At 48.8% G+C, this 26,480-nt stretch overlaps 3 protein-coding genes across 3 annotated transcripts; all 3 read left to right on the forward strand.

Annotated features, from left to right (window-relative positions):
- Positions 1-50: 50 nt before the first annotated feature.
- LOC121081579 (cilia- and flagella-associated protein 251-like) lies at positions 51-15,441 on the forward strand. The gene is made up of 12 exons (XM_040580745.1): positions 51-71; positions 5,904-5,937; positions 6,017-6,086; positions 7,326-7,386; positions 7,992-8,185; positions 8,894-9,050; positions 10,616-10,677; positions 11,803-11,905; positions 13,535-13,563; positions 13,675-13,741; positions 13,829-13,873; positions 15,265-15,441. Exons 4-12 carry the CDS (start codon positions 7,356-7,358, stop codon positions 15,270-15,272), a joined length of 696 nt encoding a protein of 231 aa, XP_040436679.1. The 5' UTR covers positions 51-71; positions 5,904-5,937; positions 6,017-6,086; positions 7,326-7,355; the 3' UTR covers positions 15,273-15,441.
- Positions 15,442-15,531: 90 nt separating this feature from the next.
- Positions 15,532-18,287, forward strand: LOC121081213 (acrosin-like). The gene is made up of 5 exons (XM_040580063.1): positions 15,532-15,714; positions 16,029-16,229; positions 16,569-16,834; positions 17,125-17,270; positions 17,729-18,287. The coding sequence occupies exons 1-5, from the start codon at positions 15,626-15,628 to the stop codon at positions 18,080-18,082; spliced, it is 1,056 nt and encodes a 351-aa protein (XP_040435997.1). The 5' UTR covers positions 15,532-15,625; the 3' UTR covers positions 18,083-18,287.
- A 4,602-nt stretch (positions 18,288-22,889) lies between these two features.
- On the forward strand, positions 22,890-25,644 carry LOC121081198 (acrosin-like). Its single transcript, XM_040580030.1, has 5 exons — positions 22,890-23,072; positions 23,387-23,587; positions 23,927-24,192; positions 24,483-24,628; positions 25,087-25,644. The coding sequence occupies exons 1-5, from the start codon at positions 22,984-22,986 to the stop codon at positions 25,438-25,440; spliced, it is 1,056 nt and encodes a 351-aa protein (XP_040435964.1). The 5' UTR covers positions 22,890-22,983; the 3' UTR covers positions 25,441-25,644.
- The last annotated feature ends 836 nt before the right edge of the window (positions 25,645-26,480 follow it).

Consider the following 26,480-nt stretch of genomic DNA (forward strand, 5'->3'; position numbering starts at 1 on the left):
AGTACTGGCATTCCTCACCGGGCCAGAGCTGCTGGCTTGACGTTTGGGTGCACCTGCTGTGGACAGAGGAGGTAGGATCTTTAATCATGCAGGAGCTCACGAGGAAAATCACTGTGGCCCTTTTCATTTAGGGGGTTTGTTGTTGTCAGCGCTCACCATTGAGCACAATTGTGTTCACCATTGACTTTAGGTGGAGGCATCAGGTGGGGGTAGCGCAAGAAGCTTTGTGAATATGCTGACTTGTTGCTGGTTGGAGGTGCTTCTTGTCAGGGGTGAAGGCAGCTGGGTTTTGTGTGCTACGGGCCACGTACCGGGTTGTTGCGTTCTCGCCTGCCAGATTGCCCATCTGTATAGGTTTTCATACAGAGAGAGAAGGGGGACAGGGAAGGAGCTAGGTGAGAGTGGTTTTGGTTTTGGGGTGTGTACTTGTACTGTAGATGGCCATTCAGATTGTGTGAAAACGAATTGCAAAAGCAGTAGGTTCATCCTGAGTAGTTGTTCATCTTCCTGTAGTTGGGAAGCAACAGATGAGTTAGCAGGGACTGTACATGTCTTGTTGATATCCACTGAGTTTGTGCAGTGGTGTTTTAATATTAATAGTTTCACCTGCACTAAAGCTGCTTTTAGTGAGTTGTCTTATTTCTCAGCATCAGTTACGATTGTTTTCTGTGTAGGTGCTGTAGAGACATACTTAGGAAAAATCGTCTTGGAAAAGTCACTTTGTTAGAAACAATAATGCAACTTCTGTGTGTACAGTATCTTCATGGACGTAGTTTTGATTTCCAGTGAAAATAAATAACACCTTTACTTCCAGTAATTTATATGAAATAAACGTTAAAAAGTCCACATTAACCTGTGATCCAGAAAAACAATTGAATTGCCTTGTTATCAAAAAATCAGCTCCTTCAGTGAGTTCATTTTAAAATTTAAAAAAAAAACAACCACTCCTTAATTTTAAGATCCAGTCTATGCTTATGAGCTCATATAGCCCTAGAGGAATCTTAGAAAACTAATCTTTTAATATAGAACGAACTGTCTTGTACTTTACATCTCAGGCCCTATGGTGGGAAGTTCTATCCTTTCTGGTTTTTTTAAGGGTGTTACATCAGAACTTTGGTGCAAATGGGCAGCAGACAGTGTTCAAACACAGTTTATTACTCCTTTTTTAAATATCCCGTGTTTTGCTCATATTTCATGACATATTTTTTCCGAATTCACTTTTCCCAGATAGGGGAATTTTAATTTAGAGCCAAACTTCATTCCTTTGACTTAGGAATAGTTATTTTGATCTAGTCAGCGATGTGTAAAGTTTCTTGATAGACTGAAGGAAGATGCGGAGGTTTTTATATTTTATTTTGTTTTTGGAAAGGGCTTGGTACAGGTAGTTTAATCAACAAAATGTTGCTTTTTACCCAAACAGCACTCTGTGGCTGCCTCCTGTGCACATATATAATTGCTGTGGTACCACATTGTGATGACTGACAGGCCTGGGTTATTTTAAAATATGTGGCTTGAAGAATAATACTGTTGTGTGATTCCAAAATTAATATGCCCTCAGGGAAATACGGGTTCTTGAACCAAGTAATTTGCTCAGTTACTTGAAGACAGTAATACTACTAGCGTAAGTCCACAATGTTATGGGAAATCCTCACTTGAAGAGGCCTAGTAAGTGTGAAGAGAATATTTATGTGGGTTAAGGACTTGGGAGGAGAAAGAGTGTGCTGTGGTCTCAAACTGTTTATAGTAGGGCTTGTTTTTCTTGAGTAGTACGAATCTTTTTCTTCTTATGCTCAGTCTCCTAGAAAATGACCCCGGCCTGTTGAGTGAGAGGGATTAGTAGCATGCAGGGAACACTTGGTGGCATTGATTCTGCAGTCTCTTGCTTGCACACACAAAGGGCAGGTCCTGCATCCTGAGTCCCCTTTGACAGGCTGCAGTGGAAGCTTTGAAGCCCCCTGTTAGAGGAGAAGCTCAACTGATCGTGAGACAACGGAGGAATACCCACTTTGAATTCTTTGTTTTAATCTTGCTCTTCATTTCCTATTTTTCTGGGATCTTCAATGTAGTCCTTCCTCCTTTTGCTACTTTTGCACTTGTTGAACATTGTTCAAAATATTCACCTCTAGTGAGCAAGTCGGTATATTTAAGAAGTTAGCTCATGCTTATTTGAGTGTTTACTTTTTGTCAGAACATGAACCTTTTTGTTGATTACAGACAGACTTGCAAAAACCCTCCAAATGAATGGCTTCCACCTCTAGTATATCGAAAGACAGACTTTTTCAGATTTGAAGTTGGAATTTCTTTGGCAAAAAGTAATTATGCATTTTTTCTAAAAGCGAGGGTTCAGATTTCTAGTATGTCTTCAGTGGCAGCTTTTTTTAGCTGCTGCACTATGTATTGGTGTATTGTTCCTACAGAAACCATTGGGGTTTTTGTCTTAGAGCTCTTGAAAAGAAACGAGTGCTTCAGTGTGCTTTATATCTGCTGTATCACCTTTAAGAAAATTGAGAAATGGAGAAGGAAATGAGAAACAATCTTGAGGTCCTTTTTTTAACTCTTACAATGTGTGTTTTTGATAGGAGTCCTCTTGCCACATCCATTCCATGTATTTGTGGTAACATCAATATAAGCAGGACTCCCTGTTGCTCTGAGGCAAATGTTATGGCCTTGTCACAAAGACATGTGGTGTTGGGTAGCTGCAATAACAACCACACCATTCATTGATATAAAAAATAAAATTTTACTAAGTAGGATAGGTAGAGCAGGCGGATGGTGATTTATATTCTATAAGCTTCTGTTCCACAACACATAGACACGCGTATACACACAAGCACACATGCATGACACTCCACACCAGTCAGTGCACCCCAGTTTTGGTCCAGTTGTGGCCCCGCCCTATAGCCCTGGGGGAACAGGGTATTCACTCTGACTGCTTGTCATGCCTGCGTTCTGGCTGGTAGCGTAGCTTCTCTATGTGAACAGTTCAGCATGGTCAAATCAATATATGCAGGGGCTTTTACCTTCAAACTGAGGTAGGAGGGGGCTGTGTTTGCATCCGGCACCATCGACACAACTGGCTAGTGTATCTCCAAAGTTTGTTGGCACCTACAGATTTTTGGGATGCTTAGACAGAGGGGATTTTAAGGTGTGCCGTACGTATAAAAACACTCTACAAATATGAAGGAATTGCATTGGCAGTCAGTGCTGAGCAAGGACTAGTCAAGCTGAGAGAAATACAAAGTTGGCAGTACAGTAAACTTCCAAGAATCTGTATCGGTGTTTCAAAATATTGGAATATAGGTATTTTACAATGGAGCAAGTAAATTAAGTTACACTGTTTGACACTGTCCCTTAAGAGTAGAGTTTCTGTAGGTTGTGATAGGTTTGGCTTCTACTTCTTGTAACTGTAGAGTAGGCTGACGTTCACAGTACATTCTCCCATTGCTATAGCTTTGTTAATGTACTGGGTTATGTTTTCCAGATTTCTGGGAATTCACATTTATTCTGGTGCCCTTGTTTGGTCTGTCCTTGACACGCCTTTCCCTAAATGGATATAGATGCCACAATCTGCTAGCCAGACCATCAAGAACAGGAAAAACAAAGAAAGGTATTCTATACAGTAGCATTTCAACTATGGAACATGTTGTGTGATGTACAAATACTAACACACCTGTGATGTTTATTATCTTGGAGGTCTCTATTCTGATGGTTTTGGTTTTATAAATTAGGTTTGAGAGCAGGCTTTGGGCGCTTTTTGTTTACGTGTTTTGCATGGGTCCTTTATTACTGAATTGAGTGATAGCTTTGTGTCATTAGTGATAGTAAATAATATTAAAAAAAAAAATGCTCTTCTGTTACTCCAAAATGAAAATGGACTTCAATTAAAGTAGAAACAAGTGATCCCTAGATACTACTTTTCTAGATCCCATTTCTACAGTAGGGCATCAAGATCCTGTCTGAAAACTAGCTCATAAACTTTCTCTCTTGCTTTTTAAAGGAGAATGGGAACTGGTTTTGATCATTGCTTAAAGTTACTATCCATGGAAAGCAAAAGTTCAGATAACTTACTCAACACGATATGCCCTTTGTTTTCTTTTCCTTTTAATGATTTTGTCTAAGACCTCGGTTTGGCTGTCATCATACAACTTTATGGAAGGCCACCAATCTCCTATTTATAAGCAACTTCATTTTGTGATGATAGTTAACGAGAACTAATTATCGAGGAACTGAGGAATGCTGAAATGGATACGATGTGGAGGCTCTATTTGGTTTTTTCCTTTCTGTCCAGGGAATTGAAGAGGCCTTTTATTTCATCTTAGTTGTTGGTAATTGAGAGGTTTTCGCACTCTTCAGGCTGGATTCCTAGAGTTCAGATTTCTTTAGTACATCAGTGGTGTGCTAGAGTGTGCTGTCGTTGAGTTTGCAACATGTGCATCTGGGCCACGCTGCCATTCGGAGGGATCTTGACAAGCTGGGGTAAATGGACTGTCAGGCCTGTCTTAACAGAATTCAACAAGGGCAGATGCCAAGTCCTGCACATGGAAAGGAACAACCGTTTGCTACAGCACGTGCTGGAGCTGCCTGGCTGGAGAGCTGCTTTGCTGGGAAATAGCCAGAGGGTCTTGGCAGAAAGTGAGCTGAGAATGAGCCAGCAGGGTGCCCTGCCGGCTGAGAAGGTTAACGGTGTCCTGGGCTGTATGAAGAGCAGCATAGCCAGGGGACTGAGGGAGGGGATTGTACACCGCTACTTGGCAGTCCCTGGGTTGTGTCCAGCTCCCTGGGTATAATTTTGAGCCCCCAGTGCAAGAGAGAGTGGTCTTTCATCCGTGAGCGAGTTCAGTGGAGGGCCATCAGACTCTGCAGCAACAGGACTACTTGCCTTTTGGGGAGAGACTGGGGGAACTGGGCTTGTTCAGTGTAGAGAAGAGATGACTTTGAAGGGGACCCAGCAGCAGCTTCCAGTACGTGTAAAGAGAAGACAGAGACAGGTGCCTCCCAGTGGTGCGTCACATGAAGCAAAGGTACAAGAGGCATAAATGGAAACAAGAGAATTTCTAACGGAATGTGGGCAGCTTCACCATGGTGAGAACAGTAAAACAGAGAGGTTGTGCAGTCTCCCTCCTTGAATGGTTCAAGATCAGAGTGGATAAAGCCCTGTGAGCCTTATCTGACCTCAGAGCCGAGTCTGCTTTGAGGAGGCGGTTGGCTGAGAGACTTGCCGAGGTCCCTTGTGACCTGATTTATCCTGTGATCCTATGGGCAAGTTGCTGTCTTAACATGGATGAAAGCTTGGAGCGTAGTATAGAGTGCCCTGGTTACGCCTGTCTTGCCTGTTGAATACCCTTTTTTGGTGCAGCATACAGAACTGCTGGGGATTCTTCTACCTGAGGATAAGCTTTAGATCTTGGTTATGCTTTTTGATGTTTTTTACCTTTTCAGGATAACCTGTAAGTGGGTAGAGCACCAGCTAGTATAGTATATAAACCAGTAAAATCTGTCAATAGTGTGTGCTTGTGTGTGCAGTATGAGTACTTCAGCAGTTCATTTATTTACTGTCTTGCTAAAGCACCAGTATTTTGTTACCTGTTTATTAACGTAGCATATTCATGCTATGCTGTTTTTTTTTTAGTTTAGAGGTAGTTCTTAAACTTTTAGGTATAAAAGTTCAAAGGAGATAAAACTCTAGTCTTTTTTGTTTTGTCAATTCAGTGTGACTTGAAAAAGCAGTTGTTTGGAAATGCATGCATTCATTCATGCTGTCTTACGTTAAGTTGACTCCCCAAAGTTTCATTCTGTTATGACATGTACATGTTAATGACATGTCCAGGTTAAATGTTTGTATGTGCTGGTTAATTTTTAGCATGCCAAATCTAATTTCAACATGTCAATTCGTGTTTGAACAGCAATAGATGACTTGTCGCAAGGAGACTCAATCAGGTAAGACTTTAAACATACCCAGCACATACCTGAGGAATGATTGGAGAGACACAGTACTCATTTTGCTTTACTTTTTAAGAAGCTTGGAGAAAGAGGGGAGTGATGTCAGTTGGCATACTTCTGAGGAAGAACTCGATTTTACTCCCAAGGTATGGTGTACTTACAGTAAATGTCCTATAAAAATAAGTGATCTGAAGGCAAGTTTTCTGGGGGATTGAAAGAAACTACAGTTCTAGCCAATATTGTTTTCTCCTTAGAAGCAGTCTCTGACCTGCCAGCCTTTCTTCTGCTGTGAGTTTTTCCTAAAAGACCTGTAGCTGTGGCAGAGCATGCAGTAGATTTGTGGTTTGAGGCAAAAGAGCAATAGGCGACGAGATAAACCACCACAGTATTATTTGTTCTTGGTCATTTGAGTCGGATTTTAAGTTTATAAGTTACTAATATAACCTGTTCTGTTCTTCCCCAAACACTGTTAATGTTTCCTGTAAATTTTGTGATAGAATCCTAACTGATAACGGGCACTTTTTAACGAAGATGTACTGAAATCCTTCATCACCTAGTTCTCCTTTCCTCCTCATCAGGTTACTCAAGAGTGCTCAGCGGATGAGTTACTCAAATGGGTCATCTTTTTTTCTTCTATTGAGGTGGCATTCTGTGCTTGCATGTAATCTCACACTGCATGTTTTCCCTCTTTTTTTGAATGCTTAGGTAGTATTCTTTTTGTCGGCTACAAGCTCTCAGGCCTACTTTATTTGCTAGTGTTCTGAAGAACTATTAACTTCTGCAGTGATGTGTGGAGCATCTGTTCTGTTGCTCTGGGATTCTGCAGCGATGAGGAACCAGTGTTCTAGTTCAACCTACTCTGTAATACTGGAGGTGCAAGCATGTTTAGTTTTAACATGATTTCATTTTCTTGCACTGATTTAAATATAAATTATGCATTTTTATGGCATGTTTTTGAAATTTAAGGATATTCTGGTAAGTGTACTTGCAGGGACTAATTAATGCATTAAACCTAGGGTTCTTAACAGTTACTTCCCTTGTGCACACTTGCAAGTAAGCATCCAGAAGCTGCGATCTTAAATATAACTGAATTTTACTGAAGTACTACAAATACTAAACCCAGATTTTTAAAACTGCTATGCATGTAACCATAGTTTTGGAAACAATTTTCAGAAGGGTGCCTGCATGGTATTTTGGGGGTGAAATACTCACTGAATTGCGTATGTGAGGAGTGTTTTTGTAGTTAGAAGTATAGGATGGAGCCAACACCTGACCACTATCAAAAGGACAGCCTGATTACATTTAGTGTTCAAGATTTGATGTGACCAAAGGATTTGTTGTTGTCGTTAGTGTTCTAAAAAAAAAAAAAAATCATTTATTTACAGAAGCTGCAGAAGCCAAATTTGACATTGTTAATGAATGTTTCCCAGCAGTTCAGGAAAAACAGTAAGCTATTTGGAAAAGATTGCATAGTATACTAATATATAAAAGTAGATTTGCTAAGTAGTTTTTTAAACAATTCTTTTCCTTTAGTAAATGAGAAAAGTAGCATTTTGAAAACACAGCACTTGGTCACTTCAGAAAAAATAAGTCATGTTGTTAAAATGAAGTTATTAATCCCCTCCTAAGCCTTTGTCCCTGGCCAAGTCCTTCCTCCATCCTGCCCATCCTTGACTTGGTTCCTTTTCCAGACATTCCCAGAATACTCCATTAATCTGGTAACATGCCTGTTGCCATTTCCATAACTCCTTTTGTTGTTTTGACATAACTGCCATGTCTCCAAAGACGGTGAATAATGAAGTATCTTGCAAGTCAGTACCAAAGCAAACTGTCTTTCAAAATCTAAATAATTTGCAAGATAAACAAGAAAGTTGGAACAAGAAAAGCATGATTCAGGTGAAGTTTCACAGAAATGATGACTCCCTTTTTGCAGAATCTAAGATGACAAACTGGAAAAAAGACACTTCAGCTTCTCTCAGATAGTTGTGGTCTTAAGGAGAAAAAGTCAAGCTTCAGTAATGGCTTTGAAAGTGATAATAGTTCTTTGTCAGCAGGAAAAAACCCAAGGCTTGAAAGTCAAAGACCAAACTCTGTCTTTCTTGAACATGTGGATGATGAAGATACAGAAGAAGAGCAATGTGAAGTAGATAATAAAGTCTGTGAAGCACTGAAACAAGAAAGTGAAAACTTGTGCTTGAATAGGCATGAAGAAAATGTAAGAGCAGCATTTCACTCAGGCACCAAAGTAAGTTATATAAGGATGATTCAATCACAAAGGTATTTTCTAAGGGTGATAAAGGTAAGAACCAAAAGGTAAACTGGATTTCTGTTAATATTTCACGTATATCCATCTTTTGATCATCCTTTTTTTTATATTAGAAAATGCCTTTACTCCTAACCAAAGCAGTTTCTTAGGTATAAGGATAATATTGGGCAGTATTTTCAATATTATTTTATTGGTTGCAGTGGTTTTGCAGGAAAACAAATAGGCAGTATAATTTTTCTGAAATAAATTCATTTTTTCTCAGTTGTATGTACAGTTTTTATCTGTCAAGATTTATTGCCATTTAGTAAAATACCTGGTGTGATGGCTGAAAGTGAGGAACCAAAAAGTTTGAGTAAGATTGAGAGCAGGAAGTTAGTGATTTTCCTGGAGCAAAGTAGAGGAAGAAGAGCGTGTTCCAAAACAATGTAACTGAAATGAAAGCTAGAGTTAGGCTGACATGAAGAATTGCTTCTCAGGAGCTTTGCAGAGCCAGGGCTAATGACTTAGGGCTAATGTCATTGCTGTCTCCTCAGAGATTCCCATGGAAAAACTGAAGGCCTTGTAAAACAAAGCTCAACAAAATTTCCCTGTTGTCTTACACAGGAAAAGCATTTTTAAAGTTGTCGATGGGTGGCTAAGAAGGTGCTTGTTTCTGCTATTTCCAGCTGTTTGGTCAATCTCTTTTAGGAAAAATCACCTGAACAGGAAGAAGAGGAGAAGGAGCAGGAAAAGGAAGACACTGGTGAAGACCTACAAACTGCAAGTGTTGAGGGTGTGAAAAACTCTATTTGTAATGATAGCCATCAAGTCCACAGTGCTTCCAAAGACAACACTGGTGAGAGAAGTGAGTTAGTGAATACTGATCCCAGTTCTTCCTCTATAAATATTAATGCACAGTAAATGAACTGAAATGGTGATTGACTTCTGAAACAGTAAGCTTTTCCCTTGCCTGTGAACCCTAGTGGGCATTGGCAAGGAGGAAAGTAGCTTTTGTTCCTTTTCATTCGTTCCTGAAGAACAAATTGTGGCCTTGGATTCCAAACGATGCTACATGGAGCAGGTGTCATTCTTGGTTTTGTTGCTGTGTTCTCCTTGAACCGATCAGAACAAAACGCACAGTTGAAAAAGAGGAGGATTAGAGTGTCTTGGGTGTGACAGTAGTATTCCCCTTTCTGGCCCGTACTGTCAGACTGAAAAGTTGTGATTGCTCTTGGCTGAAGCCTGGGAAAGATTTGAGTCAATCTGAGAGAAAGCTGTTCTGTTCCAGTGCCTCACCTTGTCCAGTTTTAAAACGTAGAAAGTCTCTCCAGTGCCACGCTTGTGTGTGCTCGAAAGCATTCCCATGTCAGTCAGGGCTGAGCACTCTGGTACTCACCTCAGGTCTTGGAGCAGGAGGAGAAGGCACACTTTCCATCGTCTGTCTCCAGAGAGTAGTGTGGTATGGTAGATGTTACCAGAGCATGTGTAGCTGCTGATCAAATGCTACAGAGCGGGCCTGGCAGAACCTGCTGTATTCCAGGTGTTGTGCCTATACATGCTCTTCTGTCTGTGCATTTTACCATAAGCCTGCATTTGGCACAGTGTGAGTAGTCCTAGCTGAGGCTGGAACCAGCAGTTCCCCTCTGCTAGGACGGGTGCCCTCACTGGTCTCTAGCTCCTTTCCCATTTTTTGTGTGCATGTCTCCACAAGAGCGAATCCTGAATCAGTTTTACCTAATGGACTAGCTTAAAACAGAGAAATGAAGATAGTTTAATCTGGCCAGGAACCTACTGAGACTGAGCCTTGCGTGTGCCTAGTAGAGAAGAGATTCAGATGTTAGCCCCCTGAGATAGAGACAAGTTGTGTGTTTGGGGTGAGATTTTGGGCTGTGAGCCTCTCCTCTTTTTAAATGGCAATGCTTAGGTGTCTACCTTCTGGGAAGGTGCAGGGTAAAAACTGCTAGTCAAGGAAGGTCTTTTCTGGTAGTGCTACAAAAGGAGCATTGTTTCTTGGTGATTTTAGCGTGAAGATGTGTCGGATGGTGTTTCTGTGGTACTTCTTGTACAGTGGATGGTGGTAGTCAATGGCAATTTCTGGAGCTGTGGACTGGAGAGCAGGTGACCTAAACTCTGTATGCCACAGGGCTGCAGCGTGCTGGAGCCTTTTCCTGAGTGTGACCCAAACACGTCTTCAGTGCTGCTTGTAGCTGTGTCAGCTGTTGTGCATAGCCATCTCCTGCTGGAGAGGTGGCGATCCAAAGGAAATACCATGATGTTGTGTGCTGGGTGTGAAGAAACCCTTGAATAACACTCACTTCTTAGTTTGTCCTCAGCAACAGAACCGCTGTGCATCTTTTGGGCGCAGGGGTGATGGGGAAAAGCAGAGTGAAATAGAAGGGCTCAGTGTCTCACCTCTTACTGCCTTTGTAGGTGCCCTGACTGCGGTGGGAGCAGAGGAAGAGGAAGATGCTGAATCTCCCTGGGATTCTGAGGTATTTCCTGTGAAGGACACCGGGGTTCCCAGTGGGGCGGGGGTGGGGAGCGAGATCCAGAAGCACTCAGAGCTTGGGCCCTGCCGCGGCTGAGGCTTATTTCCCCTTCTCCTGGTTCTGCTGTATGTTTGTAACTGGGGGCCCTTGAAATACTTGTGCTGTGTGCTAGCTGTTCAGCGAGGCTTGGGATGAAGGTAGGTCGAGCTAATGATTTGGGTCTCATGGCAGCTGGCCCTTGGAGTTGGGTTTCTGGTACAGTATTGCGGCAGTGAAGTTTCTTGCTGCTTAAAATAGTCTGAGCTCCTCAGCGGGGCTGGCGGGATTGTTGCTTTTTCACCACACAACTCTGTTCTGCTGACGTGTTCAGTGGTTGCCCTTAGGGTCTGCAGCCTAGATGATGAGCTGCTTCGGAAAAGAGCCTTTCTACCTTTCTGGCCCTTTTTGAAAGTAATGTTCAACAGAAATACCACACGTGCTGGCTGTGTTTGCCCTTTTAGTTCTGTCTGTGGTAATGGGTTAAGAAGAAAACGAGCAGAGTCTGTAGCTTACCCCCTCTGACTTTTCTTGTGAGGAAGAAGGAACTCTTCCCCATCTCCTTCTTAAAAATACAAGGCTAAAATATTATTGGGGGGGTTTAGGTAGCCTTGGTTTCCGTAAGCTTTGTCTTGCTCGTCTTTGTTCAGCCCAAATAGTCTTTGTTCAACCCTTGCAACTGGGAGTAGCAATGTGTTCGCTCCCCACTGCAAGATGTGTGCCTGGGGACCATCAGCACAAATTTGAGTATCGGGTACCAGTTCAGTCCGAAAGTTGGGTCCCCCCCAGACCTGCAGTTACGGGTTCGCAACCCACAGCTCGAGTTACCGTGTTAATTCTCTCTTGCGGCTGTGCAGTTTGCCAGCGTGACAGACTAGTTTAGATGAGTTGTGAGGTTTTTGCCTAAGATCTGAAAACACACAAGTCTGCTGTGATTTTCCAATATACTGTGTCCTGATGTGCCCTTTCCAAGGGGCTTATCAAAGGCTTTTGTGATTCCATGCTGTGCAAGTTGGCTTAGCAGGAACATGTTGCATAGAAATGAGTTGAGAATTTGTACCGATGCTCACGCCCGTGTTTTATGCTCTACAGACGGATTCTGAAAGTCCGGAAGAAGGATCACCTGGTGTGTTGCTTCCAGCTGCAGACAGACACGGAGCACGCTCACGGATTGTTTCAGGGGAGCGCCACACCGGTAACTTCCTGGTGGACTAAATGTTTGTCTGTAAACACGTATAGGCTGAAGTGAGCTTTTATCGATGTCTGCCTTAAGAATGCACTTACGGTGTGGGTGCGCGCTATAGCAATGAAGTGCTTAGTATTTGTTAATGAACACCAGCTGTCACGGCGCTTGCTGGCAAGCTGTAAAGGAAGTTACCTTGTTTGCATGATGTGTGTTCTTTGGATGTGATTGTATTTTTTTGGATTCAGGTTCTTGTGGCATAGTGATGAAAGTGTATGTGGTTTAGGGCTGACCTGTCTGAACACCTAAACATTCTTGGATGATAATGTAGCAGGAGAAAGGTATGATCTGGCTAAGCATTTTTCCCCCTCGCCTTAATTTTTTTATACCTTTCTGTTATGCTTTGCCTAGGAGCTAAAATGTGACTAAAAGTTCAGGGTTTCTGCCTGTACTTTGTGATGCCGTCTCTTGAGCATCTGCAGTGTAGAATGGCAGGGAAGTTTTGCTGTTGGGGTAGAACTCTTATCTGAAGGATTTCTTTTTACTAAATGGTCAGTCCTGCTTGTAGTGTAAGTACAATAGAATAGCTGAAGAAGCTAATCCAGTTTTAGTTTAGTAAGCTGGAAGCAAAACTTTAAAAGCTCTTGGGAGTTTGTAAATCTACTTGTCGAGTAGTTGTCAGGAAAGTCTGCTTTGTATGAATCTACTAAGATGAGTTTAAAATCAGTGTAAAAAGGGGATAAAAGGTGGCTATGATAATCTTGCTAAGGTATTTCCATACTGCTAGACCACCAAGTTTCCTGAAATCAAATGCTGTTTGTTTTTTAATTATTTTTTTAAATACAAAAGTTTTGCTATGGAGCCATTCTTAATAACATTCCATACGCTTCTTTCATGAGAGGACTCAAACTGTTAAGATGACTAAAGCAGAGGACTTGAGAAATATAGGTGGGCCAGTAGATTGTGTGGGTTTGTAAGTGATTTAATGTTGGAAAAAAATCTTTAAAAAAATGAAACTATTTGGAACTGTGCTATAAATGCAGATTACAACCAATTGTAATTTGGGTTTTTTCTTTCCTTGCAAGCTGAACCAGAACAACCTGATAAGAACTAGTTTGATTCTTCCTCATTGAATGATGTGTATGAGATTTCTATGTCTGCACCCATGTTTTCTCTGTCCTATCGATGGAAAGGAAAATATCCCTCAACATCACGGTCATGGAGCTGTTATTTTATATAACTTGTAGTGTTATTTTATGGTAATTCATTACAGCAGACCAGCTTTGGCTTTTGAAATAATCTTTGTAGAAAGCAGGATTCAGCTCCTCAAAGTAAGTATTTTGATCTTGTTTTGTTAACAAGCAAATCCTTATTGCTGCCTATGGATTGTCCTAGTTCTGTGAGTATTATTTCTTAAATCCAAGGTGCATGATGGGAAGCATGCATTGTCCATTTCGTGTATACTGATACAAATGCTGGATGATGAGGTAAATTGAATGTTAAGTATCGCAGTCTCGATGAAATAATGCTTGCAACTAATACTTAGTTGTAGAAACTACTGATGTTGAATGGAGTAAAAATTTTATGAATTAAATAAAAATTAAATAAAATAACACTTTCTAAAACATTTTTCACTTCCAGGCTTTTTGGAGAAACCCAACAATTCCCAGGTAACTATTTGTTCATGTCAGACTGACTACTTGTTCTGCTCATTAAATATTATGTAGTTACTTTAAGTGTGATTTTTTTTTTTTTTTTTGTCATTGGATTGTCTTTCACAGCTGAAGACCTCTGAATCTGTTTTGGAAAGGAATGAAACCTCTCCTAACAAAAAGCAACAGAAATCAGGTAATGTTCACTTCATGTGGTTCTGGGTTTAGCTTCATAGTCTTTCTAGATAGGAGTATTTATTAAAGCATCCGATTTGTTTTGCAGATCTATTGGAGGAATTTGGCTTAGGAGATGCAGAAGGTGTTGAAGGTATTCATAACAATCTCTTTGTAGTGTTCTTTTATGGACAGACACTTTGTACTTGCAATTTTCTTTCTAATATTAAATTAATGGCTCTAGCAAGGCATCCCGGGAGCAGGTGGTGTACTGAAATATACCTCTGTGTATGTGTTTGCTCCCTCCTCTAGTCTGCTGTTCAGCACTGTCCATACCCTTCCATGATGTACGCTTCCTACACCGTACTTGCTGTCATTTCCCCTTTTCAGGCAGTCCTGAAGTTTGCTTTTCTTTCAGTTTCTCAAAAAACCCCCTTCCTGACTTTCCTGGTTCTCTGAGCATGTGCTGTGGCTGATTCCAGGCTAGGGATCTGTAGACTAGGCTGTCCAGGAGCTGCAGGTGAGCCACAGAGGGTAATTCTTGGGCTTGTGCTGTAGCTGTAGTTTTCAGGAATTATTACTTGCCTGGCTTTTCTCTACCTGCCTGGCAGTTGTTTTGAGTTGTTTGTTCCTCTGAGGCTTCCCTCTCTTGTTTGATGGAAAATGACCAGCAGGCTCAGAGGCAGGGGAAGGAAGTGAGGAAGAGAGACAAGATGGGAGGAAATTAGTGGCAGCGTGTTTCAGGAATTCTCTTTTCTTCGGAAACAAGGCTAAAGTTGAAGCGGCTAGCTGGTCGGCTATGTATTGGAGAGAGCATATGTAACTTTAATGGGTTTTTAATGTCTTTGTTCTAATGTTTATCAATTTGCATATTTGATAATTTGTGTTGTATTTTGTATTAATCACACTTGTTAATCAGATGAGAAACAATTTGCCACTCAGGTTTTAGAGTTTCTACAATTGGCTATTGACAATATAAACCAGAGAGAGGTGAACAGATATGTAGACAAGTAAGTGGACTTGTAACTTCTAAGTATAGAATACAAATAGTTCCAAGTTCTTTGGCATCTTCGCTTTAGGGGAAGAAAAAAAAAGTGGTGTTGTTCTTTGGACAATAATAGAGATGCAACTTCTCTCTAGAAGTATCTCCCTCCTTCTCCTCTCGCTCTTCTCCCTTTCATGTGTTTGCAATGGGTAAGCAACAGGTCCCCTTTTGCCCTTTATTTTGCAGTGACGGTGTTCTGGTAAGACACACAGATATTTGTTAGAGGTTGTTCAGTTAAAACGTGAGTTTTGGTTATGTCTGTATTCCACAGTAATGTGGAGTGTAGCCCCATAATGGACCAGTACATTACAATTTTACAAACACAGAAAGGAAAGGTTGCCTTTTCATGGCTCGTTTCATGTCAGCTGTTTTTCCTGTGTGGCTTTATTCATTTGCGTCATGCTGGTTTTTACCCATATGTTATCTTGAAGGTCAGGTGCTAAGAAGCAGATGTAAAAATTTTTTCTTTCAAACATTTTATGTTTGGATTTGGGTTTAAGCAATTTAGATTGCTTCAGCAAAGCATCGTGATTCCTGCAACACAAATATTTCTGACTCTAAAGGGGTTGAATGCCATCCTTGACAACTTGATTTCATAAATCTGGAGAACAGGTACAGTATCTTGCATAATTAAATATCCAATGAGAGATGGAATTTCCTATTCTATTTACTTTGTTACTGACTCATAGTAATACACAGCACCCGGAACCAGGCACTCTGTGACATCAGTCCTACGTCCAAGGGAACCCCGTCTGTGACATCAGTCCCACGTCCAAGGGAACCCCGGGCAACGGGAATCCTGCGGGCAGTCCGTCGGCAGCCGTACTGGTGGCGACAAGCCCTCGTCCTTGCAGCTGCCACATGTCGCTGGCAGCGATGGATTTTCTGCGTCTCCTCCTTGTCCTGCTGGCCGTGTGCTGTCCTGTGCACGGCACATGGGACAGCTGTGGGTAAGTGGCCCGAGGCTCTGGGAGGGAGCTTGGGCAAGCCTTGTGGGCTTCACTGGAGGGGGCCTGCTTGTCCCCCGTGGCCACCCCCCAGGTTCCTGAAAGCCATGTGGGAGGCTCAGTGCCTTGGCAGCAGCCAGGCCGCCGGCACAACTCGTCTGCGGGCTGAAGCAGAAAGCGGGGCGAGGGGAGCGGGTTTTGGCCCCACGGGTTTCCTCGGCCCTTCTGGCCATGCCTTGTGGGGAGGGAAGACGGCTGGCCTTCAGCCGCAACGGCGCAAGCCATCCAGCAGCACAGTAAGGAGTTTCTGGTTACAGAGGGAGCTGCGGGCTTCGTCCCATGGCTTTTCACTACGGCATGTCGCGCGTCGTGGGTGGCACAGATGCCCTGCCAGGGGCCTGGCCCTGGATCGTCAGCATCCAGGCTCTCGTGGAAGGAGGCACGGTGCACATCTGCGGGGGCTCCCTCATCAGCCCACAGTGGGTCCTCACCGCAGCCCACTGCTTCATCGAGGTCAGGTAAGGAGGACCAGGGGTCGGGGCTAGCCCCACAACACTAGCAGGTGCCCTGAGCGCAGCGGCACGTGCTACTGCCGTCCCGTTGCCCTGCAGCACGCCCAGTGCCTGGGCACTCCGGAGCCCCGCCGAGAGGCTGCTCAGGAGAAGGCTGGGCTCGTGCCACTGCTTCCCAGCAGCCTCCCGCTCGACACTGCTTGAGCCCAAGGCACGCGAGGGCAGTCGCAGCCTCCCTAGCGCTGCTTGCCTCTCTCCCTCGTCGAGCAGAAGGCAGGGCAAGTGCCGGGCTGCTGCGGCACGTGGCTGCGCTCCCTCTGAGCCCTCTCTCCATCTGCCTTCCAGGGACATCACCGTCTTGCGCGTGGTGCTCGGTGTCACCCAGCTGACTCAGCTGGGCCCTGAGGCTCAGGTGCGCGCCGTCAGGCGGCTGCTGGTTCACCAGCACTACTGGAACGTCACGCAGCGGAATGACATTGCCTTGCTGGAGCTGGACCAGCCTGTCCAGTGCAACAGCTACGTACAGCTTGCCTGTGTGCCCGACGCCTCGCTGAGAGTCTCAGAGCTGACAGCCTGCTACGTCAGTGGCTGGGGTGCCAGGAAAGCAAGAGGTGAGTGGCCCAAACGCAGCGGCGGTGCCAGTGCAAGCTTGGCCAGCTTGGGGAAGCAGGATGCGCTTCCTGATGGCAGAGGCGAAAGCCAGAGTCAGGCTGTGGGGGCGTATGCCTCTCTCTTCCAGAGAGGGGCCCGAGCCATTGACCCAGAGCAAGGCAGAAAGGCAAGAGCGGTCCAGCGCCTGTCGGCATGCAAAGCCGAGCCCCGGGGGAGGGCTTCAGCCAGACGGGGGAGGAGAACTGGCAATGAGCTGCTGGGTGTTCATTCCTTTCTGTGCTCTTCACAGCTGGAGGATCGGCATACGCGCTGCAGGAGGCCCAGGTCCACCTCATTGATGCCAGGGTCTGTAACAGCAGCGGCTGGTACAGGGGGGCCATCCACACCCACAACATCTGTGCCGGCTATCCGCAGGGCGGCATCGACACCTGCCAGGTAGGAGCGTGCTACAAGCCAAGCCCCGGCAGCACAGGCAGCCCCGCCACAACCGCCCAAACGTGCGCCATCGCGGCCTTTTGCTGGCCACTCACACTCCCATGGCTGGGTCCCCACCGCTGAGGGCCTTACCCGCCCTTCCCCATGGGCAGGCCCTTGCCCAGGGCCTGCCCGCCTTGTCCCAGAGGCCTGGCACGCTGCCCAGAAGGCCCACCCGGTGCCCTTGGCAGCCCACAGCTCCACCATCCCAGCCGTCTGACACACCTTCACCACCACCGTGAAGAGCGGTGGGAGCGAGCCCTGCCTTACAGGCCCACCGCCCCCTGCCAGGCAAGCTTCTGCAGAGCTTGGCTGGCCACTGAATGCAGCTCTGGCAGGTGCCGTGAGAGAGAAGGAGCCAGCCACCGGGCTGACGGTGGCCACCCAACAACCCCTCCATCCTCTCTCCTGTGCTGCAGGGGGACAGCGGTGGGCCTCTCGTGTGCCAAGACAAGAGCGCCGACTACTTCTGGCTTGTTGGCGTGACCAGCTGGGGGACGGGCTGTGCGAGAGCAAGGAAGCCCGGAGTCTACACCTCCACCCAGCACTTCTACGACTGGATCCTGGTGCAGATGGGCCTGCGCCCAGCAGTAACCACTACTGCAAGGCCACAGCCAGTCTTCACCTACACCCCCGTTCAGAGGCCAAGGCCATGGCCAAGGCCAAGGCCAAGAGAATCGAACCGGTTTCCACCCTGCCCGTTTCCAGTCCAGAAGCTGCTGGACTTCTTTACCCGGCTGCAGGAGCTCCTGCAGTACCTAAGGGCGAAATAGCTTGGAGCAGCACCATGAGGAGCATCCAGGGCAGGCTGCAGCGCACGACGACCGTTTCCTGCTGGGGCAATTCCTGCTGATGAAAGGCAGCCTCAGTGACAAAGGCCTGCTCTGTCCTGCCCGCGCTGCTCACAACGGCAGAACTCAGCAGGCTGCCTTCTTGCAATAAAGTGTTTCCCTTGGCATGGCTAACCATGCGCCAGTGCACTGCAGTCTCCTGTGTGAGGCAAGGGCTTCCAGAGCCGGCACCTGCCGAAGGAGGCAGGCTGCCAAGTCGGGCACAAAGGGTCACCGCAAAGGGCTGAAGCTCTGCCTGCTCCGAGAGAAGCAGGAGGGAACAGTGGAAGGAAGGCAGGCACGTCATAGGAGGGCTCAGGGCCTTGGGGGTGGCAGTTGGAAGCAGAGAATGCCTTGGGCTGGCTCCTGCTGGCATCCCTGTGGGCTTCTGTACGAGGCGCAAGCCAGCTTGAAAGTGGCCTCTCAGGGCCAGCTGGGCTTCAGGGGAAATCCACGAGCTGGGGCCTTTGCTCATGCCACGGAGTTCCTGGGCTTCCCCAGCCTGCTCTGCTTTCACAGCTGCACCATGTTTCCAAGCCCAAGCCTACGGCTGCAGTGGCTGCAGGGAGCGCCATGAGCTTTGAGTGGGAGCAAAGAGGCTGCTGCTGCTGCTGCTCCCCGGCTGCCTCCTGGCTGTAGTATCGGCCACGCTAGAGGAGCAACCGGAGGCCTGGGGCATACCAGACACCTATGGAGGGGTGCGGCGGGGACTCGAGTGGAATGGTCGAGACTAGGGGACCGGGCCCCCAGTCCGGTGGGCTTTTCTTGAGGGCTTGAGGCTCTGCAGAGGGGTCTGGGGTGCAAGGAAGGCCTCAGAAGGGGGCCTGAGTGGACTAGAGAGAGCCTAAGGCAGCCTCCGGGTAGGCAGGGGAAAGGGTGCCCAGTGCCAGGTGGCCTCCGCAGCCACCAGGGACCTGGGCACAGGCACTGTCACGTGGGGAGGCAGGGAGCGTGGCATGGGCTTGTTGTGCTCATCATCTCCTTGCCCCTTTGCAGTGCCTTGATCTTGCAGCTAGTCCAGGCACTGCCCCCCACCAGCACCGGGACCCTTGCACAGCACTCCAGCTTAAGATCACTGGCACCGGCTGCCCAGAGAGGCCTCTGGAAACATTCCAGCACCACCTGCACAGGATGTTGTGCAACCTGCTCTAGCACAGCCTGCTTTGGCAGGGCGCTGGACTGCATAATCTCCAGAGGTTCCCTCCAACAACGACCAGTTGTGTGATTCTGGGACTCGCGGCACTTTGGCTGAGGAAGAAGAGGTCAGGACCCTCAGGCCACCCGACACCTGACTGCCTTCCCAGTGCCTGTCCAAGAAACCTGCCAGTCCTCACTAACGGAAGTTGGACCTGCACACGTGGGCTTGCACATGTGCATGAGCACTGCAGGGCAACAGCCTTCTCTCTCTTCCCCGTCCTCTACCGCAGGGCGAGCGCAGACGTTCTGCCAAGGGAGCACCAGTCTGCACAGGCCCCGCTGCTGTCGCTGTCATGCAGCGGCTCTTCTACCCCGGGCTCCCTCTACTGTGTCCCACACCACTGGCCTGGTGTGATGGCAGAGCCAGTGGCACTCCCCTGTTGACGCAGAAGGCTCGCGTCAACTGATACGACCAGTGTGATCCAGTTGGTGCCACTTTATTAAGGGATACACAGCAATTTATACTCTACAGATGCTATTAACAGACGCACAGCCATTTATACCCCCGGCTAAAAATACACACTCTACGCAGGCTTTGGTATGGAAAAGGTGATAGGTTAAAACGACTCGTTCACACGCTTCCACCTCCCCTAGGACTGGTCCCAGCGTGGTGTCCACACGCTGCTCCCCCCTTGTGCAGGCATCCGGTTTTTCCTCACCTTTCTGTCCAGCTCTCTTATCTCTCTGCGAGTACACAGTCTCTTTGTCTCTCTTGGCCTTGCATATGTCCTTCACAACACCTGCAGCTTGTTACAGCTGCGGCCTGCTCGGCCTGCTATTACAACAAAGTTACGTGGTCTGCATTGCTCATAATATGTCCGTTGTCTTCCAGCCACTCCACAAATCCCCCTTTTTGTTTTTGAGCGATCCAGATCCCTTTTATCAATCTGTTCATCATTCTCATAAAGCAATTCCACACGCAGCCCATTATCATTGTAAAGAGATTACAATGGCAAATAACATCGTTATCCCCTGCAGAAACAAGTCTTTTAACCCTCCGGGAATTCCTAAACCCTGTAGCCAGTCCGTTAACCCGTTCTCAACCTTTATGGCCTGTACGTTTTTTCTCAACTCTGCGAGCTGCTTATGAATGGAGTTTGAGCGATCAGTCAAGTTCATACAACACATTCCTTAGCGCTCTTCACTATAGGCTACTCTCTACTGTTCATGCTGTTTCCTTATCTTCTAGAGGTGAGATCACATTCCTCCTTTGTTTCTGTTGCATCCTAGTTTCTTCTCATACTCCCTCAAAGTTATGAACTCTTTGCTGCAGGATCTCAGCTGCACATCGCCAAAGCAAGGCCACAACTGCACATTATCCCACTGTCTCTGTTCCGTACGATTCTACAATTACCGGGGCCCCCCTCCCTCCCCCCCCCCCCTCCCTTTTTATTGTTTTCCATGTTCTGCAGGGCCCTTGCAAACATGATGGCAACCAAGGCAATAGCAAACAAACGATACCGCCAATTGAGTGAATGGATGCCAAAAAGGCTGACATGTTCTCAGGTTTTGATAACATGTTGCTGCAATGGGGCGCCTAAAATCCACGCAGCATGTACCATCAAAATCCTCACAGCCATGTCCTTGAGCCAACAACAAAAAGCCAATACTTGCTCTGTTTTGTATGTAATAGTGGCCAATTTGACTCACGTTCTTAACTGCCTAACAAACAAGGTGATTTAACTCTTGAATGCTTTCCCTGCTGTTACTCCGGATAAGAGAAGAACCACTGCAATATGTTCCCGTCAGTTCCATAAATCAACTACATCATTACCTGCTTCATCCAAAGCTATATTGCCTTTAAGCGCATTATGCTTATCAACATGTTCACGTGTTGATTTATGTGGGTGTCATGGTCCCATCATAGCCTCCTACTACATTAGCATCGACGTAAAGACAACTATCGACATTCAAAGTGCAAACAATATCAGCTCCTTTTGGATTAACATCATACAGAGGTAATCACTTATCCCCGATATCAAGGCTTTCAGTAAGATTCTTCATTCCCCACATACATTCACTTGTTTGCAACAATGTTGGCAAGTCAGGAAGGGCACACCAAGCCAGGATGTGCTCAGTTGCTGTGCTAAGGAGACCCACACATCAGTTGTTGGGTTGACTGGCGGCAGCAGCGCTCCCACGGTCCGGCACGCTAAGCTCAGGCCGCACACAGCGAGCAGGTATCCCATCGCGGACCTTCCTCTGTAGAAACACAAGCATCACCTCTCCCCCAGGTTAACAATCCATGTGGTCCTGACCAATGCCTGGTATGAGGGTCTTTCCCGCGTACTAAGACACCTTGGTGCTTTTGCTGCTTGTCACCAGTTGACACAAAATATCGTACAATGGGAGGCACAGCATGGGCGACAGATTTTCAAAAAGTTCAAAATATAGCATGCTTTCTCGGAACGTGCCTCTGGGTCATTCCCCTCATTCCCCTTCTCTGTTTTTCAAGCAGGCGTTTAAGAGTATCATTCATGCATTCAACGATGGCTTGACCCGCAGGGGAATGGGGAATACCAAATTGCTGGGGATCCCCCACGGGCATTGTAATGAGTTACATCTGTTGTAACACCAGCGTTGGAAAGCTTGAAGGCCTCTGCCATTAACTCCAAAACTGGGCACGGGGATACCCTTTGGACAGGCTGGACAGGCTGCAACAATGCTGCGTGCAGCAGCCTGAGAGAGACTCTTTTGGCCAAACTGTTGATACAAGAATCACCAATTCTGATGATAAAATTGGTGGGCTAACACGACCTGCAGGTGGGCCTCAGGAACAGGCACCGACAGAGCCACAGAAACTGGAGCATCAGCTCCAGCGTTGCCATCGATTGCAGAACCGCGTAGGGAAGTGTGGCCGTAACATGCATAACGTAGAATGGAGAACGGCGTTTCCAAGTCCCTTCCCGAACTACAGTCAAAATTGCCAAAAAGCTTGGCATGGTTGATATGGCCATGGACAGCCATCTCCAACTGGGAAAGGAGGGCTGCCACACAGGCTGAATCAGTAATGAGATTAACAGGGCCTGGGAAATAAAGAAATGCCAAGGCCGCAGCCCGCAAGGCCATCTCAGTCGTCTCCAACTCAGTTGCCGTGGCTGCAAAGTTAGATCTACAGTCATTGTCCAAAGTGGATGAGGTGGATGATGGTACTGAACTTGCCCTTGAAAATTGCCAAGAGCCACTTGAAGGGCAGTAGAGTCTGACAGCGCCCATTCAGCGCCAAATTGTTGTACAGGGGCTATCACAACATGTGGAACACCTCCAGTCCACTCTAAATATCTTTGGGGGATTTTTATGATCAATTCGGTAACAAGTTCGTACCATCAAACCAGCAGATTTCATAGACTGCAAAGGCAAAGTGATCCCAGCTTCTGCCTCCAATCCTGCTTGGAACCCCTCCCTACCCTCACCCCCCCTGCCCCCCCCCCCCCCCCCGCCCCCGCCCCCCCGCCCCCACCACGCCCAGACACCACCACGCCCAGCACCCGGAACCAGGCACTCTGTGACATCAGTCCTACGTCCAAGGGAACCCCGTCTGTGACATCAGTCCCACGTCCAAGGGAACCCCGGGCAACGGGAATCCTGCGGGCAGTCCGTCGGCAGCCGTACTGGTGGCGACAAGCCCTCGTCCTTGCAGCTGCCACATGTCGCTGGCAGCGATGGATTTTCTGCGTCTCCTCCTTGTCCTGCTGGCCGTGTGCTGTCCTGTGCACGGCACATGGGACAGCTGTGGGTAAGTGGCCCGAGGCTCTGGGAGGGAGCTTGGGCAAGCCTTGTGGGCTTCACTGGAGGGGGCCTGCTTGTCCCCCGTGGCCACCCCCCAGGTTCCTGAAAGCCATGTGGGAGGCTCAGTGCCTTGGCAGCAGCCAGGCCGCCGGCACAACTCGTCTGCGGGCTGAAGCAGAAAGCGGGGCGAGGGGAGCGGGTTTTGGCCCCACGGGTTTCCTCGGCCCTTCTGGCCATGCCTTGTGGGGAGGGAAGACGGCTGGCCTTCAGCCGCAACGGCGCAAGCCATCCAGCAGCACAGTAAGGAGTTTCTGGTTACAGAGGGAGCTGCGGGCTTCGTCCCATGGCTTTTCACTACGGCATGTCGCGCGTCGTGGGTGGCACAGATGCCCTGCCAGGGGCCTGGCCCTGGATCGTCAGCATCCAGGCTCTCGTGGAAGGAGGCACGGTGCACATCTGCGGGGGCTCCCTCATCAGCCCACAGTGGGTCCTCACCGCAGCCCACTGCTTCATCGAGGTCAGGTAAGGAGGACCAGGGGTCGGGGCTAGCCCCACAACACTAGCAGGTGCCCTGAGCGCAGCGGCACGTGCTACTGCCGTCCCGTTGCCCTGCAGCACGCCCAGTGCCTGGGCACTCCGGAGCCCCGCCGAGAGGCTGCTCAGGAGAAGGCTGGGCTCGTGCCACTGCTTCCCAGCAGCCTCCCGCTCGACACTGCTTGAGCCCAAGGCACGCGAGGGCAGTCGCAGCCTCCCTAGCGCTGCTTGCCTCTCTCCCTCGTCGAGCAGAAGGCAGGGCAAGTGCCGGGCTGCTGCGGCACGTGGCTGCGCTCCCTCTGAGCCCTCTCTCCATCTGCCTTCCAGGGACATCACCGTCTTGCGCGTGGTGCTCGGTGTCACCCAGCTGACTCAGCTGGGCCCTGAGGCTCAGGTGCGCGCCGTCAGGCGGCTGCTGGTTCACCAGCACTACTGGAACGTCACGCAGCGGAATGACATTGCCTTGCTGGAGCTGGACCAGCCTGTCCAGTGCAACAGCTACGTACAGCTTGCCTGTGTGCCCGACGCCTCGCTGAGAGTCTCAGAGCTGACAGCCTGCTACGTCAGTGGCTGGGGTGCCAGGAAAGCAAGAGGTGAGTGGCCCAAACGCAGCGGCGGTGCCAGTGCAAGCTTGGCCAGCTTGGGGAAGCAGGATGCGCTTCCTGATGGCAGAGGCGAAAGCCAGAGTCAGGCTGTGGGGGCGTATGCCTCTCTCTTCCAGAGAGGGGCCCGAGCCATTGACCCAGAGCAAGGCAGAAAGGCAAGAGCGGTCCAGCGCCTGTCGGCATGCAAAGCCGAGCCCCGGGGGAGGGCTTCAGCCAGACGGGGGAGGAGAACTGGCAATGAGCTGCTGGGTGTTCATTCCTTTCTGTGCTCTTCACAGCTGGAGGATCGGCATACGCGCTGCAGGAGGCCCAGGTCCACCTCATTGATGCCAGGGTCTGTAACAGCAGCGGCTGGTACAGGGGGGCCATCCACACCCACAACATCTGTGCCGGCTATCCGCAGGGCGGCATCGACACCTGCCAGGTAGGAGCGTGCTACAAGCCAAGCCCCGGCAGCACAGGCAGCCCCGCCACAACCGCCCAAACGTGCGCCATCGCGGCCTTTTGCTGGCCACTCACACTCCCATGGCTGGGTCCCCACCGCTGAGGGCCTTACCCGCCCTTCCCCATGGGCAGGCCCTTGCCCAGGGCCTGCCCGCCTTGTCCCAGAGGCCTGGCACGCTGCCCAGAAGGCCCACCCGGTGCCCTTGGCAGCCCACAGCTCCACCATCCCAGCCGTCTGACACACCTTCACCACCACCGTGAAGAGCGGTGGGAGCGAGCCCTGCCTTACAGGCCCACCGCCCCCTGCCAGGCAAGCTTCTGCAGAGCTTGGCTGGCCACTGAATGCAGCTCTGGCAGGTGCCGTGAGAGAGAAGGAGCCAGCCACCGGGCTGACGGTGGCCACCCAACAACCCCTCCATCCTCTCTCCTGTGCTGCAGGGGGACAGCGGTGGGCCTCTCGTGTGCCAAGACAAGAGCGCCGACTACTTCTGGCTTGTTGGCGTGACCAGCTGGGGGACGGGCTGTGCGAGAGCAAGGAAGCCCGGAGTCTACACCTCCACCCAGCACTTCTACGACTGGATCCTGGTGCAGATGGGCCTGCGCCCAGCAGTAACCACTACTGCAAGGCCACAGCCAGTCTTCACCTACACCCCCGTTCAGAGGCCAAGGCCATGGCCAAGGCCAAGGCCAACAGAATCGAGCCGGTTTCCACCCTGCCCGTTTCCAGTCCAGAAGCTGCTGGACTTCTTTACCCGGCTGCAGGAGCTCCTGCAGTACCTAAGGGCGAAATAGCTTGGAGCAGCACCATGAGGAGCATCCAGGGCAGGCTGCAGCGCACGACGACCGTTTCCTGCTGGGGCAATTCCTGCTGATGAAAGGCAGCCTCAGTGACAAAGGCCTGCTCTGTCCTGCCCGCGCTGCTCACAACGGCAGAACTCAGCAGGCTGCCTTCTTGCAATAAAGTGTTTCCCTTGGCATGGCTAACCATGCGCCAGTGCACTGCAGTCTCCTGTGTGAGGCAAGGGCTTCCAGAGCCGGCACCTGCCGAAGGAGGCAGGCTGCCAAGTCGGGCACAAAGGGTCACCGCAAAGGGCTGAAGCTCTGCCTGCTCCGAGAGAAGCAGGAGGGAACAGTGGAAGGAAGGCAGGCACGTCATAGGAGGGCTCAGGGCTTTGGGGGTGGCAGTTGGAAGCAGAGAATGCCTTGGGCTGGCTCCTGCTGGCATCCCTGTGGGCTTCTGTACGAGGCGCAAGCCAGCTTGAAAGTGGCCTCTCAGGGCCAGCTGGGCTTCAGGGGAAATCCACGAGCTGGGGCCTTTGCTCATGCCACGGAGTTCCTGGGCTTCCCCAGCCTGCTCTGCTTTCACAGCTGCACCATGTTTCCAAGCCCAAGCCTACGGCTGCAGTGGCTGCAGGGAGCGCCATGAGCTTTGAGTGGGAGCAAAGAGGCTGCTGCTGCTGCTGCTCCCCGGCTGCCTCCTGGCTGTAGTATCGGCCACGCTAGAGGAGCAACCGGAGGCCTGGGGCATACCAGACACCTATGGAGGGGTGCGGCGGGGACTCGAGTGGAATGGTCGAGACTAGGGGACCGGGCCCCCAGTCCGGTGGGCTTTTCTTGAGGGCTTGAGGCTCTGCAGAGGGGTCTGGGGTGCAAGGAAGGCCTCAGAAGGGGGCCTGAGTGGACTAGAGAGAGCCTAAGGCAGCCTCCGGGTAGGCAGGGGAAAGGGTGCCCAGTGCCAGGTGGCCTCCGCAGCCACCAGGGACCTGGGCACAGGCACTGTCACGTGGGGAGGCAGGGAGCGTGGCATGGGCTTGTTGTGCTCATCATCTCCT

Source organism: Falco naumanni, chromosome Z (genome assembly GCF_017639655.2).
Source record: "Falco naumanni isolate bFalNau1 chromosome Z, bFalNau1.pat, whole genome shotgun sequence".
In the NCBI taxonomy this organism is placed as follows: domain Eukaryota; kingdom Metazoa; phylum Chordata; class Aves; order Falconiformes; family Falconidae; genus Falco; species Falco naumanni.